At 39.7% G+C, this 16,690-nt stretch overlaps 1 protein-coding gene across 11 annotated transcripts in view; it reads left to right on the plus strand.

Moving 5' to 3' along the window:
* Nucleotides 1-16,690, plus strand: part of PRRC2C (proline rich coiled-coil 2C) — a 71,115-nt gene that overhangs the window by 17,193 nt on the left and 37,232 nt on the right. For 7 of the 11 annotated variants that reach the window (XM_068691159.1, XM_068691163.1, XM_068691166.1 and 4 more), the window contains exons 3-16: nt 514-681; nt 1,869-2,046; nt 4,976-5,082; nt 7,710-7,847; nt 8,724-8,959; nt 9,315-9,394; nt 10,345-10,478; nt 10,562-10,649; nt 10,935-11,073; nt 12,011-12,082; nt 12,847-13,486; nt 14,288-14,457; nt 15,079-15,325; nt 16,246-16,459. In XM_068691159.1, the coding sequence (XP_068547260.1) occupies nt 567-681; nt 1,869-2,046; nt 4,976-5,082; nt 7,710-7,847; nt 8,724-8,959; nt 9,315-9,394; nt 10,345-10,478; nt 10,562-10,649; nt 10,935-11,073; nt 12,011-12,082; nt 12,847-13,486; nt 14,288-14,457; nt 15,079-15,325; nt 16,246-16,459 (2,558 nt within the window). In that variant the 5' untranslated portion in view covers nt 514-566. The remainder of the gene's footprint in view (nt 1-513; nt 682-1,868; nt 2,047-4,975; nt 5,083-7,709; nt 7,848-8,723; nt 8,960-9,314; nt 9,395-10,344; nt 10,479-10,561; nt 10,650-10,934; nt 11,074-12,010; nt 12,083-12,846; nt 13,487-14,287; nt 14,458-15,078; nt 15,326-16,245; nt 16,460-16,690) is intronic. The other 4 variants (XM_068691169.1, XM_068691170.1, XM_068691162.1 and 1 more) reach the window with 3 other exon arrangements.

A 16,690-nucleotide genomic window follows, 5' to 3' on the forward strand; every position in this document is an offset into this window, starting at 1 on the left:
CTTGCCTGTCTGAACATACCCTGTTCCTAGCTTTGAAGAAACTTCTGACTCGGTGTATTTATTTTTTTCTAGCTGCTGAGTTCATGATGGTTTTAATTGGAAAAAAGCAAATTCCAGAAATATTGTACCACAGTTAGTGGTATCTAAGCGCTTGGCTACAGGAGTGGGTGAGGTCACTGAGCTTCCCCAGTGGGGAACTAGCTGCTGATGGAAACTCGGCATGCTTTTTTTTTTTTTTAGTGAGATCATAGACAATATTTAACGTTTGGGGGGGGTTGATACTGCTTGAATGTTGACCCTCCTGATGATTTTGTGATGTTCCTTTAAAATGGCATAGAGATTCATAAGGCTTAGGTGCTCCTGGATCTAATGTATTTGAAGGCATCTGCAGTTTGCTTAACAGAAATAGTGGTAATAGCATTAAATATGCTGTCAAGTTTCTGTCTTGTGAACTCTCCCTTAAGTATTGGCTTATATTCAAGCTGTTTTGCTCTTCTGGTGTTTTGTTTTCAGGCTGATTTTGAGGAGTGAGCGGGAGGTACCAGACTCGATGAGTTTCCATCGAAATGTCGGAAAAGTCAGGCCAGAGTACAAAAGCAAAGGATGGAAAAACAAAGTATGCAACACTCAGTCTGTTTAATACTTACAAGGGAAAGTCACTGGAAACTCAGAAAACCACAGGTGAGTTAAACTGACTTTATTTATGCATTCTGTTTCATCATTACTGTTGTGCAGCTAATTAAGAGTGCAAAGGATGTGATCATTATCAAGCAGTTAAAAAAAATTGGCTGTGGTTACAGTCCTTAATAGGAAGAATTGTGGAAAAAACAATCTTGATTACGTTTGCTGGTTACCTATGAGCTAGAGTTTCAGTTAAGGGGGTCAGTGTTTTCAGTCTATTAGCAAAGCAGAATATAAGTAAATAAGAACTGTTCTACAGCTGCAGTTTACGTTTGTTATCAGCATACGACAAGCCATTTCCCAGCTGTGCTTTTTAGTGAATTTTTAGAAGATATTCTCAGAGGTAAAAGCACTGCTGTTTTGAGATCTTTAGTGAACGCATTTGTTCCTTGAGTGGTATAAGTAACGAACTTGGGCAGAACTGGAATTGTCTGATTACAAAAAAAAAAAAGGGGGGGGGGAATGCATATTTTAATGTTCTTTTTGTCAGTTTTGCTGACAAAAAGGAGGGGGACTGTTTGAAGAATTGGGATGGAGGTTCCAAATTCGTTGAAGTTTACTATAATTTTCAAAGGTTGCAACTGAGATGCTTGATATAACGTGTTTAGGATGTTATCTTATACTTGTTCATCTGAATTGAGTAGCTGGTAGGATGAATGTCCAACGTAGTGTGTTGGCTTCACACTTTTCGTAATAGTGGTCTGGAGTAAACACACTGAGGAATGTTTTTGCAAGAGCAGCATCTGCCAACTGAAACTGGCAGCAAAAAAAGTGGGATGGAACCATGTGGGGATTCCTGGACACAAGGCATGTTAAACCCACCAAAGGACTGAGAGAATATCGCTTGATGACGTCTTAAAGGATATTAAGAAATTAACATAATATTTAAAATGGCTCCTCTAACTTTCTGTCCTGAGCATTGTATACAAACAGGGGCCATATATCCCTTTCTGTTTCTGGAATAGGTTAACCATAGTGATACGTTATTCAAAATGCTCAAGTTCTCTCAGGCCAAGTATTTAAAATTCCCATTTTTAAAATGAAGTCATGAAGAATTTGAATTTCTAATTCTTAGTCTTAAATTTTCTCACTTTCTTGCAAACCTTTAAAATTGATTGCTGCAGCTTTGCAGGAATTCTGCCTGCCACCCAGCATTGTTAACTTGAACTTTGTATTTTGACATGTAGTCGCCACACGCCATGGATTACAAAGCCTTGGAAAAGTTGCTATTTCGAGGAGGATGCCTCCGCCAGCTAACCTCCCTAGCCTCAAAGCAGAGAACAAAGGCAATGACCCTAATGTGAACATTGTGCCTAAGGATGGCACAGGATGGGCTTCAAAACAAGAACAGCACGAAGAAGAAAAGTAAGTGACCAATGAGATCAGGGTTGTTTTGCTGTAATGTTTCTCAAGTTTTTTAAAACTAGTGATGGGTAGGGAGTGGGGAGGAACTGTTTAGACTTGACAGTCCTCAAGATAGCTACTAGAGAGGACAAAGCATCACTATAAATTTTTGTAAGGAGTAATATTACTATTAGGGGATAGTAACTGTAGGAAGGGGGACACAACAAAAAGCACCAAAATTGGCTTAATTGCCTTAAAATCCTCTTCAAGCTCTAAGAGGAATCCGTGGGTACACAGCAGCTAAGTTAAATAATACCTTGCAAGTTTGTGAGAATGCAAAGATGTACAGTTTAATCTGTTTTTCCTGATGTAGGGCAGTAAAAGCTTAAATCCTTGGCTTGTATCCGTTGGTTAGAATCTCCTCTTCGTTTTCCTAGCGGTTCTTAATACTTGCACTTTAATTTGTTTGGTTAGTATGCCATAAATTCCACAGCCTTCAAACAAAAATTTTGTATCTTAAATGTCATGCTATAGTTTCACACTGCCACAAGTAGTAATACAAACAAAACAGAAGTGGGGGTGATGTTGATTTTCAGATGTATGCTGTGTATAATTTAATTGCCTGTGCTCAGTTCAGTTTCATCCGCTAAGTTTGTTTCACAATTGCATGGGAAGTCTCTTGGCAACCTCAAAAGAAAATAGAGTAAAATGTTTCAATAATCTAATCAGAAAGTGCTTTAAAGCGAAATTTATTGCCATTTAAGCTTAAAAAAACAATATTGTTCTCACTGCAGAAGTGGAAGTGGCTTTTAAGTGTTTATTCTTCAACATATAAATTGTTCTGAAAACAGAAGATAGAGGCACTGAGTTCAAGTTGTAGGAAGAAATGTCTGCCATCTTCAATCTGGATATAGATCCGGTTTCATGCTGGAAATTGAACTCATGGAGCCGTGGTTGTGGTTAACTAAGCTCTGCAGCCAGTTTCTCAATCATGCAGAAGAGGCTTTGCTGTTTGTTGCAGTGATGTGGTGGTGGTAGTTTGTTGTGCTCTTGTGGAAGTAACAGATGATTGAAGGCTGGCTTCCCCTTCTTGCTGTCACTTCATTTCTTCCTATGTATTTTCCTACATTTAGATGTCGTTTTTGACATCTCTCTGAAAGGCTGTTAGACTTCAGGAGATAGTTTTTGTGTTTAGCTTTTATTTTAGGTTTATGAAACCACAAATTTACGATACTCTGCCCAGTGTTGTATGGTATTTTTTCCTACACATCAGAGGCTATTTACATTTGGTCTAGTTAAATTGGTGTTGAGCTCAATGGCTTGTTTAATAAAAACACAGTTTATAATGTTTGTCCCAGTAGTTGTGTGTCTGTAAATAAATAGCTACCCCTTATCTGCAACTGGAAGGTGTTTGCCTTGGTTTTCGTTATGCTTTATTCTGATAAAAGCCTTAAAAACCACATACACGTAAAACTAATGGGTGGAAGGAACTTGATGCCTCACAGTGGTGTGTATGCCTAGGCCACAAGTCACGTTTCCTAAATTCAAGCCATCTAGAGTTTGGTCAAGTCTTCAGACCATTTTTCTCCAATTTTCAATGTGTTTTTAAGTGTTGCCATTTCTGAGTGTTCTGATACTCACCCCGAGAATACTGGATAAAGGAAATCTCTTTATCAGCTTGGTATTTAGCTCAAATCCTTTTTTCTATTGTTTCACTATTTTGGAGTTCGCATTAATTACTTGTTTCCTGTGATTACTAATTCTTTCCCTGCTGCTTTCCCAAGTTGTTGCTCTTCCTACGTGTATTGCCTCTGTCCCTTTTCCTGGGTAGTGCAGCCAGTTGTGCATTGACTTGATTAAATCAGCTGGCCTCAAGCTGAGTTCTTTCCCTCATCAAATGGTACGCCTATAGGACAGTGCTTAGATAGCTGAGCCTGTTTAGAACTGGAGTTACGTAACAGAGAGGAGCTCCAAGGAATAAAATCTGAGATTTAAAGCATTTACAATTGCTTTTGAAATATTACGCATAGCTGTCTGTTAGGAAGCTAACTGTATAACATTTATAGAGATAACTACAGAATCTGAAGGGTTGTTTTCCAGAAAAAGATGTTAATGGATGTCAGTTCATTGTTATCCTTCATACAAAGCAAATTCATTTTCATGGCCTGTGGTGCAAAGGGAGTAGACTACAGGACAATATTGTACTAGTTGTCTCTTCACTGGTACGATACAGCAGGTCTAGACTATCAGACTTCCCGTGTCATTCTTACGTTACCAAAAAAAAATGAGTACTTGGGAGCTGGAGGTCCTGACTGGCAGAGACATGGATGCTTTGAAGTCTTAAGTTAATTGTATGTGCAGGTTTCAGACATTCTTGAAAGAGGTTATGCAGCATTACTGAATTTATAGATTAAAAAATATTTTCCTTTAGAATACGCTCACTTTTTGGATTGGAAAGAATGAGGAGTTGTTAAATGTCTGTTTTCATTGTCAAGATGGCAAAATTGAGACTGTCTTTGCTCTTAACAGATGTAAACTTTCTTGTTCCAATTCATGGTACCCATAATTTTTTCATAATGTCTCTAGCTTTCATTATCAGTTCTTTTTACTTAGTAATTTCTCACATGCTCGTCTTCTTTCTGTATGTTCATGGCAGTCTTTTTTAAAGGTCTTTCTTCTCCCAGCTCCTGCGCCAAGAGAACATTATTCTGAATTATACCCTTCCATGGCTGTAGATTTTTTTGATCAAATTAGCTAATTTATTCCAATTTTAACTGTTACTGTCACAACTCCTTTTATATGAGAAAATGCTTTTTCTACAGCAAAGTAGTTAGTGGTTCTTCAGCTGCATAGCTACCTCCTTTCATTCACTTGTTTGCTGTAGTAATCCTGACAATGTTATTCTGTGCTCGTTCTCTTGTATTCATGAGTGCTTTTCCTCTAATTTCAGACAGCCAGAGGTGCCACAGACACAGCCAAAACCTGCTGCTCCTGCTCCTCCAGAAGCACCTCCTGTTACCAAATCATGGGCCAACACCAAGCCAGGTGGACAAGATGGTAAGTGATGTTAAAGGTTCTTGTCTAGCCTTGTGGGCTCTGAATGCTGCTGTGAGAGACCCAAACTCAGTCTTGAGCAAGCCAGCTGGGACTAAGAATGCTGTGGAAGCAACTTTCTTGGCTGAAAGTGAGCTAGTCCTGTCACTCAAGCGAGCTCCAGCCCAATTTAGCAGCAGGTCTGACTGCCTTTAAAGGACCTGTGTAGCCTCTTTTTTTTTTTTTTTTTTGATTGAGAGGGAAGTGGTGGTCCTGGCATAAAGTGCTGAACGTGGCAGTGCCAATCATACAATTTTGGCTTGAGAACCGTAAACAGTAGTTGATGTAGTCATAATTTTGGATTGTTTTCTGCAAAATGTATGTAGTCTCACTTCTATTTAAATGTTTACTATGACAGTACTTTTGTTTTATAGATTCCTTACTTGTTTTGTTTTCAAAGTGAGATTATTTTTTTTTCCCCTGGGGAAAAGCATTAGAGCTGTTTTTACTCTGTTTTGTATAATAGTTCTCCATCGTTTCATACAACATACAATTTCCACTAGTGTGGATCTCAGCTTGAGTGTTTTTGTGACAAGTATAACATCAGAGTTAAATCTTTAGCAGGGTTTAAAAATTGCTCCTAGAGTGAGAGCTTACTTAAGATTCCTGTCTCCATTTTGGAAATTAACAACATGTTTTATCCCTTAAATTTGAAACTTGCAAGCTTCCTGTGACTGAAAAAAATACTTGAATATTGTATTGATAGTTTTCTTAATGAAAGATTTCTCTTTCAGATAGAAATATTTGAGTAGTAAAATCTAGATTGAATGGAGGTAACTCTAAGCCATTGTTTGGAGTTTAGCATGTATCTAATGACTTGACCATTGTTTTTTTGCTGTGTTAGAAGCTGCAATTCTAGATTCTTCACTTCTTGCTCTCCAGTGTAATGTTCAGTGTTTCCTTCATTCTCAGATACAGAAAAATACATAAAGCTCTTGCAAGAGTGTTATATAATAGAGGTTTCAAAAAAAAACACACAATGCTGGAATGCAGAAAACTGCAGCAGGCTTTCTGCATAAGCTGATAAGATCTTCTCTGATGTGACACAGCAAATAGTGATTCAGCTCAATGGCTCCAAAATGCATTTAGCTAATTATTTTATGGTTACCATGGTTGCTTCTGTGCCAAGCCCAGATGGTGTCCTCATTTCATTCAATTAATGCAGTAGGGGGGTTGCTGTTTCAAGAAGAAATACAGAATGAGAATTGGCATCAGCTGCTTGCTATCATCCTCAGTTTGCGACTTGGGATACACCTGTTGTGTTCATACTTTGCTGATCTGCAGTTGGCTGGTGGAACTTGTACTTCTTCCAGATGCCTCGTATGCATTCCAGCAGTCGTCCAGCCAACTGCCTCATGCTCTTGTGTAAGACTCAACTTGAGTCAGGCAGAACTAAGCCCTTCTCTGATGCTGTGGGTGACCACATAGAAAAAAGAAACTCTATGATCTAATGACCAGCATTTATTTTTTGGTCCACACATAGATTAGGAGTTGGGATTAATTGCTACCATCAAATCTTTGATAATTCTTATGCTTGTAACGCAGTTTTTAGGCACAGAGCTAAATATTGTGGCATTTGCTTGTCATACTATCACAAAGAAAATGAAAACAGTGAGGATCCCTGTCTTTTGTCCTGTATTGCTATGAAGGATTTTTTCACGGATCACAGAGAACATAATCTCTTCTAGCTGCTGGCTTAAAAAAAAAAAAAAAAAAGAAAAAGCACATATAATGGAGGTTGGATTTTTGGGGGCTGTAAGTGTTCAGATCCTTTTTTTGTCAGTTTGCCTTAGAGCCCACGTAGCCTAATACACAGCCTCTTACAGTAGCTACTAAAAGCAGGAATATGAGCAGGCTGTTATTCAGGCTGTTAGAATAGATATCTTCCCTCAGTAAGATTATCAGTCATTTGGTATTAGAAGGCTGTTGACCTAAGAGGTCAATATTCATTATGTATATGAGATGGGGAGATTGATTCAGAGTAGATGCAAATGAAACCTGCTATAGAAGACAATCTACTTATTTGGCCTCTCTACCATGTGCAAAAGAAGTCTTAAATTCCAATCTGGACTTAGGATGTTTTAGCTTTTAGAAATCAAAACATGACAGTGCTTTGATACTTCTATTGCAATGTAAATTTGGCCTTTAAAAATCCCGAGAAACGTACTAGAATAGTGAATAATCTCAAGGACTTTTTGCAATACCGTGGTTGCCTGTCCTTGGGTGGACAGTGATTATAGAATAAAAGAAGGGAAATCTTTGAAAGGAAAAAAAAAGATGTGCTAACATAGCTGAAGAACTTCAGGTATTCCCCCATACTATGTCTCATTCCATTGGGCAATTTAAGCTGTTGATTATTGCTCTCTGTTGCTTGCTTCTAGATTATTCTCATTCCAAATAAATGTGATAGCTGGCCTAGTAAATTTAACAACTTCGGTAGCGAACGTGAATGTTTTATGAGGATTGCTCTTGGCTCAGTAAATTAATGCGATTCTATAGTTCACATTTTAAAGATGATCAGGCTTATAGGATTGCTTTCTGAACTGTTGACTACGGAAAATTTGTGACTCTGTGAGTATCTTCTTTTGTAGGTCCAGCTCTTCCAGTAAATAGTTATTTCCAGCAAGAGTTTCCCAGTCTGCCGGCAGCTGGGGATCAGGAAAAGTCAGGCAAAGATAAAGATGCATCTGAAGAGACCCATGGATCTGGACCCAGCTTACGACCACAAAGTAAGTATATGGTACAAATTTTTGTGAAATTGCGTGCAGTTGTCTGGAACTCATTTATTACAGGAGTACATGCTCCCTGCATAAAATAGTTCATGAATTTGTTATTTTAACAAACATACCTACAGTAAAGAAACAGCTGCAAACTGTCCTCCCACATGAAAATCGTGTGACTATATCCATCATACAGTTGGCTTGTTTAAGAAATTGTCAAAAAGATTTTTTTTCTACTTTACTGTGTTCCCAGTGTGGAAAACAGGTGTTCAATCCTCTCCTGCGGTCCACTCTATTTGCCAAGTCTGGTCACTAGTCCACTTGTGCTTTGAGGAGCATTGGTTAGTTGCACCGCATTCACATTTTCTTACTTCTACCTGCCAGATATCACAGTGGACACAATGTGTATTTAGAGAACTCTCTAAATAACTAATTAAGTACAGCCCTCATCACTTCTATTCCTTCCTTATTCAATACAGGCCAGGCTCTGGTTACCTGTCTTTACTTAGAAATACAGTGCATAGATAACGTCATTTCGAGCTGCTTAAGAGAATCATGATAGGCCTCTGCATAAGCAGCTTAATCTTTGCATTTTATTATTATCAATACCTTTCCTAAATCACCTTGTGTTTTGGAAGGTAGAGAAAAACAACTAGTGGTCTGTAGATTTAACTCTTACCCTTCAGGATCACAGCTGGAGGTAGGGCTGGAGAGGATTAGAAATCATTCCCTGTTTCTCAAGTGGCTATTGTTTGTGTCAATAGCAAGTACAAAAGTCTGTCCGTGCACATTGCTATGTCATAGAGCTGCGTAGGAAGAATGTATTTTTCCTCATTCCTGTCTGTGAATCCGCAATATAAAATCTGTCCTTGTTTTCTCGTACTGATTCTGTCAATGCAGATGCTACTAACTGGAGAGAAGGCGGTAATAAGGGCAATTCTACAGCTGATCAAGAAGGTCTTGGGCAAGAAGATGGCAACGCTACACCAGCAGAACAAAACGATGGCCAGAAGGCAGCAGAGAAGAGGGATCCACGGTTACCACAAGTCCCACAGCCCAAGCTGAATGGCCAGCAGCAGCCACCTATCTCATCTCAGTACAGGGCAATGATGCCCCCTTATGTAAGTGGTAACACAAAAAGTTTGATTATTGGCTAGTGTGATTCCTTTAAACCCCTCTCTCCTCCCTCCAAGGAAAGCTTAGTAGTTTAGCTAGAACAGTGGGAAAACAACCAGATCTCCCAAGGATCTGCCTGCATATTGTCACTCCTGCTGCACTAAGTTTCAACTTGTCAGGAGTTGATGAATACTTGAATTGCTCCACCTTGGTGGCTTGATGTCACATGCTTGTCGTTTGAGAAGACTGTTTTAATTGAAGAGCCTTCCTTTACTTCCATTATGATTCCTTTGATGTTGTCAGTATGTTTAATGCAATGATGGTTTTTAACAAATGTCTCCCGTTTGAAACTTTTCTTAGATGTTCAATCAGTATCCTAGAATGGCGTATCCTCCTTCCATGCAAGGCCCCACAAGGTTTCCAAATTCTGAGCCCAGTAGGTAAGACACCTTACAAGTGTTCCTGTTTTGTAAGTATGAATTGTGTGTGTGATTCAAACTGGGGGGAAAAAATAATAACAAAAAAATACTTTGCCCTGTAAGTCTTGATTACAATTATATGCTGTCACTGATTAGTCTCAAGTTTGGCTTCTGTGGAGCTGTGTCATGGAGTGGCTTTTGTTTCACAGCTCAACTGCAAAACTTAAAGGAATTCTGCATGTTACAGAGCTTTTGAATCTGAAGAGCAGGAGACAGTTAGGGACGCAATTGTAACTTCAAGCAGCACTTCGACTGTCAAACGACTGTTGTTCCATTGTCACAAAGTAAATTCCTGGTGCTCAACTCTACTGCTCATCAGTGAAAGTAGAACTCTAATCCTTTATGAAATCAATTCTACTCCTTTCTCTGTGTGTTTCCCTAGTTGAGGATGGCTGTGCACATGCACGAAATGGGATATGAGATAGGATAGGAAATGGGATAATATAGGCAGTATGGTATGAACTTTGACTGATAGTCTGTGGTTGGAATGCAGGAAGAGAGCAGGAGAAGCTGGGCAATGACTGAGAGAACTTGAGTATAGGAGTACAAAGAGTACAGAAGCTTTGACAGTGGAAAAAGCATGAAAAATGCAAACAAATATCTTTGAAGCAGATAGTGGCATAAGAAGGGTGGCTTTGTACTGTCAACAAACAGCATGGGACATTTGGCTTTTCTACGAAGTGTGCAAGCAAGGCTATGTTATCTAATCTTTCTCTTCCATGGAGAACTGTGGCGGTGTAGCAGTAATGATTTGAACTACAGTAGTCTCATGTATGGATGATGCTTCACGTTTAAACTGATGTGAGAGAACAGCGTAGTGTATACTTGAAACAATTGTCATACAAGTTGGCCTTCTATCTAGCTATTCTGCTGGATAAATAATGACGGTCACCTTTGTTTCTCTTTTTCAGAGGGCCGAGGGGAAGAGGACCACCTTCGTGGTGTTCAGAACCTATTGAGCGCCCGTCCATTCTTAGTGCTAGTGAACTGAAAGAACTTGATAAATTCGATAACCTTGATGCTGAGGCTGATGAAGGCTGGGCAGGTAAGAACGTCAGACTGGTGATTTCTGTTATTTGTATATCGAATCCTTCTGAATGATTAATGGAATATTTGTTTATGCATCAGGGGCTCAGAGTGAAGTGGATTACACCGAGCAGCTGAACTTCAGCGATGACGATGAGCAAGGAAGCAGTCAGAAAGAGAAGGAAAGTGGGTGAGTTGGTGTTGCCAGTTGGTGTGAATGCCACATAACTAGCTTAGCTCTTGGGAAAGTTGAATGAAATGTAAGAAGTACTCATTTCAATAACGCTTATTGCAGTAATTTAATATTGTATTAAACGGCATAACTGTCTGCAGATGGCAGTCACGTGGGCATGCAGTGGAAGTGATTTTTGCAGTGAGGATCTTTCACTCCTGCTAAGAGATGCAGGGGATAGAAGATAAATCACCAAAGACGTATATGGAGTACACCTTTGATTTTTCTTATTTCTTTGCCCAGTGATGAACAAACACCAACAAAAGATTCTCAGAGCCCCGATGGCCAGAAGGAAGCAGAAGAGCAGACAAATGCTAAGTCTGCCACCCAGGTTTCCACAACAGCGGCCAAAGGGCCTTATGGCAAAACTCAGCTTGATCAGGTTTGTGTCTTCTTCCCTTCGACTCTTCTGGCATCACGTGTCTTTCCAAACTGCCAGGTCGATTGAGGTTGTGAACATAAGTAAAAGCATTAGTTACTGCTTATCTTAGCTGCAATAACTGATGGAGTGCTGTTTAGCTTTTTCTAGTCCCAAAATAAAGTAGCATGTATTTATCTAGCGTGTTCTAATCCATGGATGTGAGGGGGTAAGAACTCCTATGTTGGTTGCTGTGGCTCGAGTGACGTGCCTTAACTTGGTTCTGTTGCCTGTCTGTTCCTGTAAGAATGAAGCCATTCTGGTGTCCATCATGTTTTAGAGTGGCACAGGGCAAATAGCACCCTGTGAGTCCACACATGTCCTGATTTTTTTTTTTTATATCATGACCTTGCTTTCTTTAATACAAACAGTATCGTATCAGCTTGCTTCTTACCTCAGGTAGACACGTTTTCTATAGACCATGTAGAATTCATCAGTTTGACCTTTTTGATTTTTGGATTATCGTGTAATAAAGGAAGACTGCCAACCAACTCAGTTCACATCTGCTTCAGTCTGTTGTTTTTTTCCCCTTAAGAAAAGATACTGTTGGCTTTGTCTGAAAATTTCAGGGAAACATTTTTTTCTGACAACAGTAAGAGCGAAGATGGATCTTGAAATAGTTTCCATTGCACTTTTTCTCTGTGTAAAGATCACGTAGTCTTCCATGGTTTGATGCTACGTTGAACCTAAGGGAAAACAGTGCAGTGGACTAAACTCTGAAATTTGGATGTGTGAATTTTTAAAGTTGTACAACTGTATCAGTATGTGAAATGGAGATGTTCTTGCCCTCTTTTTGCATACAGATTTATATACAAGGTAGTAGAAAACAGTGCATCTAAAACTTGCTAGCCTTACTTCTGTTGTAAGTTTGTTTACCCTGCTCTTGTGTTTGATCCAATAGGATCGGGGTCCAGCGCAGCCCTCTATACATGACAGAGGCGGTCCTGTTCATCCCAAATCTATTCTACCACCGGTAAGAAAGATTAGAGTTGTCCTTATTTTCTAGAGTTAAATTCTTTAATGTGGTGGTGGAGGGAGTTAAACTAGGAAAAGTAAACATGTTTTGCATAGGGGTAAGCCTTTTCTGTAACAAGTAAAGTGACACAGAACCTGGGGCCGAGTAGGAATGGGACCTCAACACAACCACACTGCAAACTGTGTAAAGCAGCCCCATATTGAAAGTGGCGTATGAAATACATGCAAACTTCCAGAGGTTTTGATTATCCATCGTTCGTGTGGAAATTGGAGGGGACAGGGATGTGGGGAGGTTAAGGGCTGAATGTGGCCGAGTATTGGCTGCATGCCCAGGCAGACAGGGAGATGAAGTTCCAAGTGAAGTGCGGAGGTAGCAGCTTCTTTCCAATTTTCAACAGTCCTTTTAAAAATCAGTTATCCTATGACAACCTTGAATTTCTTTGGTTCCTTTGGGGACTTTGAATTGTCCCCCACAGGCTGTAACCAAATCTAAAAGGTTTATGTCATCTTTGTAGTCACTTTGCCTTAGCAGTGATAAGGAGCAGTGACATGAGCCCAACTGAATCTTTTCTTCTCCTTTCTGAGCTCAGGTTGCATGGGTTGTAACTGGAGCAGGAGGGTGGGGTCTTGGTTTGTCTCTCAAACCTCACTTTTTAAAAGTGCAATCCAAATGCATCTGTTGGCTGTAGTCAAAATGCCCATTTCACCTAGCTGTTCCACATAAAATGTGATCTACCTAACTTAGTGATTTAAATATTGCAGCATCCTCCTCCTCCTGATCGCCAGATACCTGGAAGGCAGGGACCCTTTCCCCCTAAACCAGTACCAGATGAAGATGAAATATGGAAACAGAGAAGAAGACAACAATCAGAGATATCTGCTGCAGTTGAGCGAGCCCGTAAACGACGAGAAGAGGAAGAAAGAAGAATGGAAGAACAAAGAAAAGCAGCTTGCGCAGAAAAGCTGAAACGGTTAAATGAGAAATTTGGCTGTATGACAAAACCCTCCCGAGAAGACCCTTTAAAAGAGCGAGAGCGAGAAAGAGAGAGAGAGAGGGAAAGGGAAAGAGAAAGAGAAAGGGAGCGGGAGCGGGAAAGGGAGAGAGAGAGGGAAAGAGAACGGGAAAGGGAAAAGGAGAGGGAGAGGGAAAGGGAAAAGGAAAAAGAGAGGGAAAGGGAGAGGGAGAAGGAAAAAGAAAAAGAAGAAAAAGAAAAACTGGAGAAAGCAAAAGAGCAAGAAAGGGAGAATGAGAAAGAAAAGGAGGCAGAGACAGAAGTGAAAGAAAAGGAGGAGAAAGAAGAGGAGAAACCAGCAAATGAGGCTCCTGAGCCTGTAGAACCTGTGGCAACACCTGTAGTAGAAAAACAAGAAAGTGAAAGCAGGAATAACAAGGAAGAGAAAGGTATGCTTGCACACAAGTAGGAGTTGTCTTTCTTGAAGCTGAGCCACAGAGCATAGTGTAGTAATCTAAGAGTCTAATTTGAATACCTAATTAAGTGCATCTAGACCATTTATTTTCCTGGCACATTACAGCTGCTGACTGTGTCCTTTGAGCTAGACCTGTTTGGCCAGCTCATCAAAACGTTAAAGGAAAAATTGGTTCTGTGATTTAGGCTGGACATAGAAGAATGCAGGAAAAAAAAAATAGGCTTGCTTTCTTCTTGATAAGAGGGTCAGCAATACATGTTGCCAAGAAGCAATGTGAATTATTTCAGCTATTCTGTTCTTTAAGCAAGCCTAGAGAAGTAGATGCGAAGAGCATGTTTAAACTTGATGCATTTTTTTTGTAGTGGAGCTTGAATGCAACAGGAAAACTGTTATTAAACAACGTTTTTCTAAGCTTTAAATGGATAAAAGTGATTGTGAAACTGAACTTGGATGCATAAATAAGTTGATCCGCATTTAATATGGTAGCATTGATGCAGCGCTTCTTAAATTGCATGGTATTGCAACATAAATGACAGCTGATTACACAGTTCAAGTTTAAAAGGGATGCTGAGAGATGGATTAATGACAATATTTTGAGGTGCTGTTCGTAACATTTTTGCATGTCTGTTCTGAGAACTAAAACTGTGAGGTTAGAGAAAGGTTATTCATCTTAGAGAGGTCCTTTATTTGATGATCTGGTTAACATGAAATTATTGTAGTTTTCAAATGCACTCGTCTCACATCTGTTTGTTTTTGGTTTGGTTTGTTTTCCTAGAAGATCAGCCAGTCTTTACCCGACAAGACAGTGGTCGGAATGAGAAAGAGAATGCACAGGTGACTCATGAGAGTGAGCCAGATGCAGGATCTCAGCCACGTCCTGCTGTTTCCTCAGGCTATTCTAAACAGTTCCAGAAATCACTACCGCCAAGATTTCAGAGGCAGCAGGTAACTAACAAGTTCACTAAAATGATGTCTTTTTGCCTCATTCTAAATAAGAATGTGACTGTAGGGATTCTTTTTAAAAGTCTGAGGTGTTGGCTTCCAGCTTCTGTGATATCTATTGTATTGGCAGAATTTCCTTTGCAGTAAGCACTTCTCATCCCTTGCAAAGTGTATAAGGGAGGACAAGACGAGAGGCTTTCAACGCTGGCTGCTTTTTGCATCGATTGCTGGAAGTAGAGCTTTGCCCTGTGGATTCTTTTGGAATCTATCTGATTATCATTGTTTCTGCAGCTCTTCTTTAAAGGGCATGACACTCATGAATGTAATTTGCACTCGGTTCCTATGCTCTGAAGAGCACTTGTTATTCACAACATGCACAAAGTGTAGATTTTCCTATATCTCAGCCAAATGCTAGTAAAACTATAGTTATTCTAAGTTGTCCAGCCTTTTTTTTCCCCTCCTTTTCTCCTTGTTCATCCTGATTCATATTTGAGATGAATTTTCAGGATGCTTAGTATCCCAGAGGTGACTATACTTGTTGTTTCTAAGGGTTATTAATTCTGCTCAAGTCGTAATCTTTAAAAATATTAATTTAATCTTGTAATACTGTTTTCTATCATTCAGGAGCAGATGAAGCAACAGCAGTGGCAGCAACAGCAGCAAGGTGTACTTCCACAGTCTGCTCCCTCCCAGCCCTCTAGTGGCCCTGTACCTCCTCCCCAGCATAGACCCCTTTACCAGCCAATGCAGCCACATCCTCAGCATTTAGCTTCAATGGGCTTTGATCCCCGGTGGCTAATGATGCAGTCTTACATGGACCCACGAATGATGTCAGGAAGGCCTGCAATGGATATGCCTCCAATTCATCCAGGTATAATCTGGCAGAACGTTTGACTGTTGAACTTTCTCAGTTTTGAAATAGATGTCTTTCCTTAATCTGTGTCTAGTAATTGTAAATGGGTAGGTTTTATAAAAAAAGAAAACTACATTATTTGAGACTAAGTAGATTTGAATGATACTGGGAGAATGATACAGTCATACATCAATGTATATCTTTGACTAGAAAGTAAAATGACAGCTTTCTCCTGTATCAAGGCATGTTAGTGACAGGGCTGTATTCAAAATGTCATCGTAAGCCTTACTTGGCTGCAAATGTTAAAGCTGGCATGAGTTGGGTCATTACACTATAAAAATGGTGTGTTTAACCATTTATCTCTCGTGTTAGCACTTGGTACCACTTTATTTAAAAAAAATACCTATTTTTTTTATCTTGTGTACTAGCTAGCACCTTCAGAATACGTGCTATATTTCTGTTTTCAGATTCCTGGCACTAAAAGTCCTTTTTAACTTTTAGAATGGCTGTCTGACTTGCAATTAGAAAAGTTAAATTCTTTAAAATGTTAATATAAAAAAATAGAGACCTGTAGTCCTTAACAGGGTACCATAAAACACTTGTATGTACACTCATCATGCCTTTGCCATTCGGATCTTGCAGCAGAAAATTAATCCACAAGTTTACAGGTGTACAGGCCTGGTTCTTTCCATTATAGTGGAAGCAGACAGCTTTTCATTTTGTTGTTACATAGGGTAAGGGTGGTGAATGACTTAATCATTCTGAAGTCATCTGGCAGTGAAAAACCGTTTGGTTCCAACAACAGAACGTACAGAAAAAAGATAGGAGGAGAGAGAATAGTGCTTCTCAGGACCCCCTGATACCCTCTGTGTTTTATGAGCTAGGTCTCTTTGATAATGTTAAATTGGTTTCAGTTGTTGAAATTAAACCTGTTCCAGGAATTATGCCTCCCAAACCACTGATGAGAAGAGACCAGATAGAAGGATCAGCAGCTAGTTCGGATTCCTTTGAACACATAGCTCGCTCAGCAAGAGAGCACGCTGTTCCTTTGTCAGAGCCCCGCATGATGTGGGGGTCAGACCCGTACCCCCATGCAGAACCTCAGCAAGCTAGTTCTCCTCCCAAAGTGTTAGAAGAGACTGACAACTTGAGGTAAGCCTGAATTACCTACTCTTGTCACTTCTGAGCAATATGCGATAATGCACTTAACTATGTAATTTATATTGTAAAATACTTTTTCAACTGTAAATTCCGACCAAGTTACTGCTGCTTTTCCACACAAAACTTTAAAAGGAGTTGTGACTGGAGGGACACAATGTACTTGGCGCTCTCGTATAAGACATTTCTGCCCTGTAGTAGGGTGTAGAAGGGCATTTTATCCCT

The sequence above is a fragment of the Anas acuta genome, chromosome 8 (genome assembly GCF_963932015.1).
Source record: "Anas acuta chromosome 8, bAnaAcu1.1, whole genome shotgun sequence".
Taxonomy (NCBI): domain Eukaryota; kingdom Metazoa; phylum Chordata; class Aves; order Anseriformes; family Anatidae; genus Anas; species Anas acuta.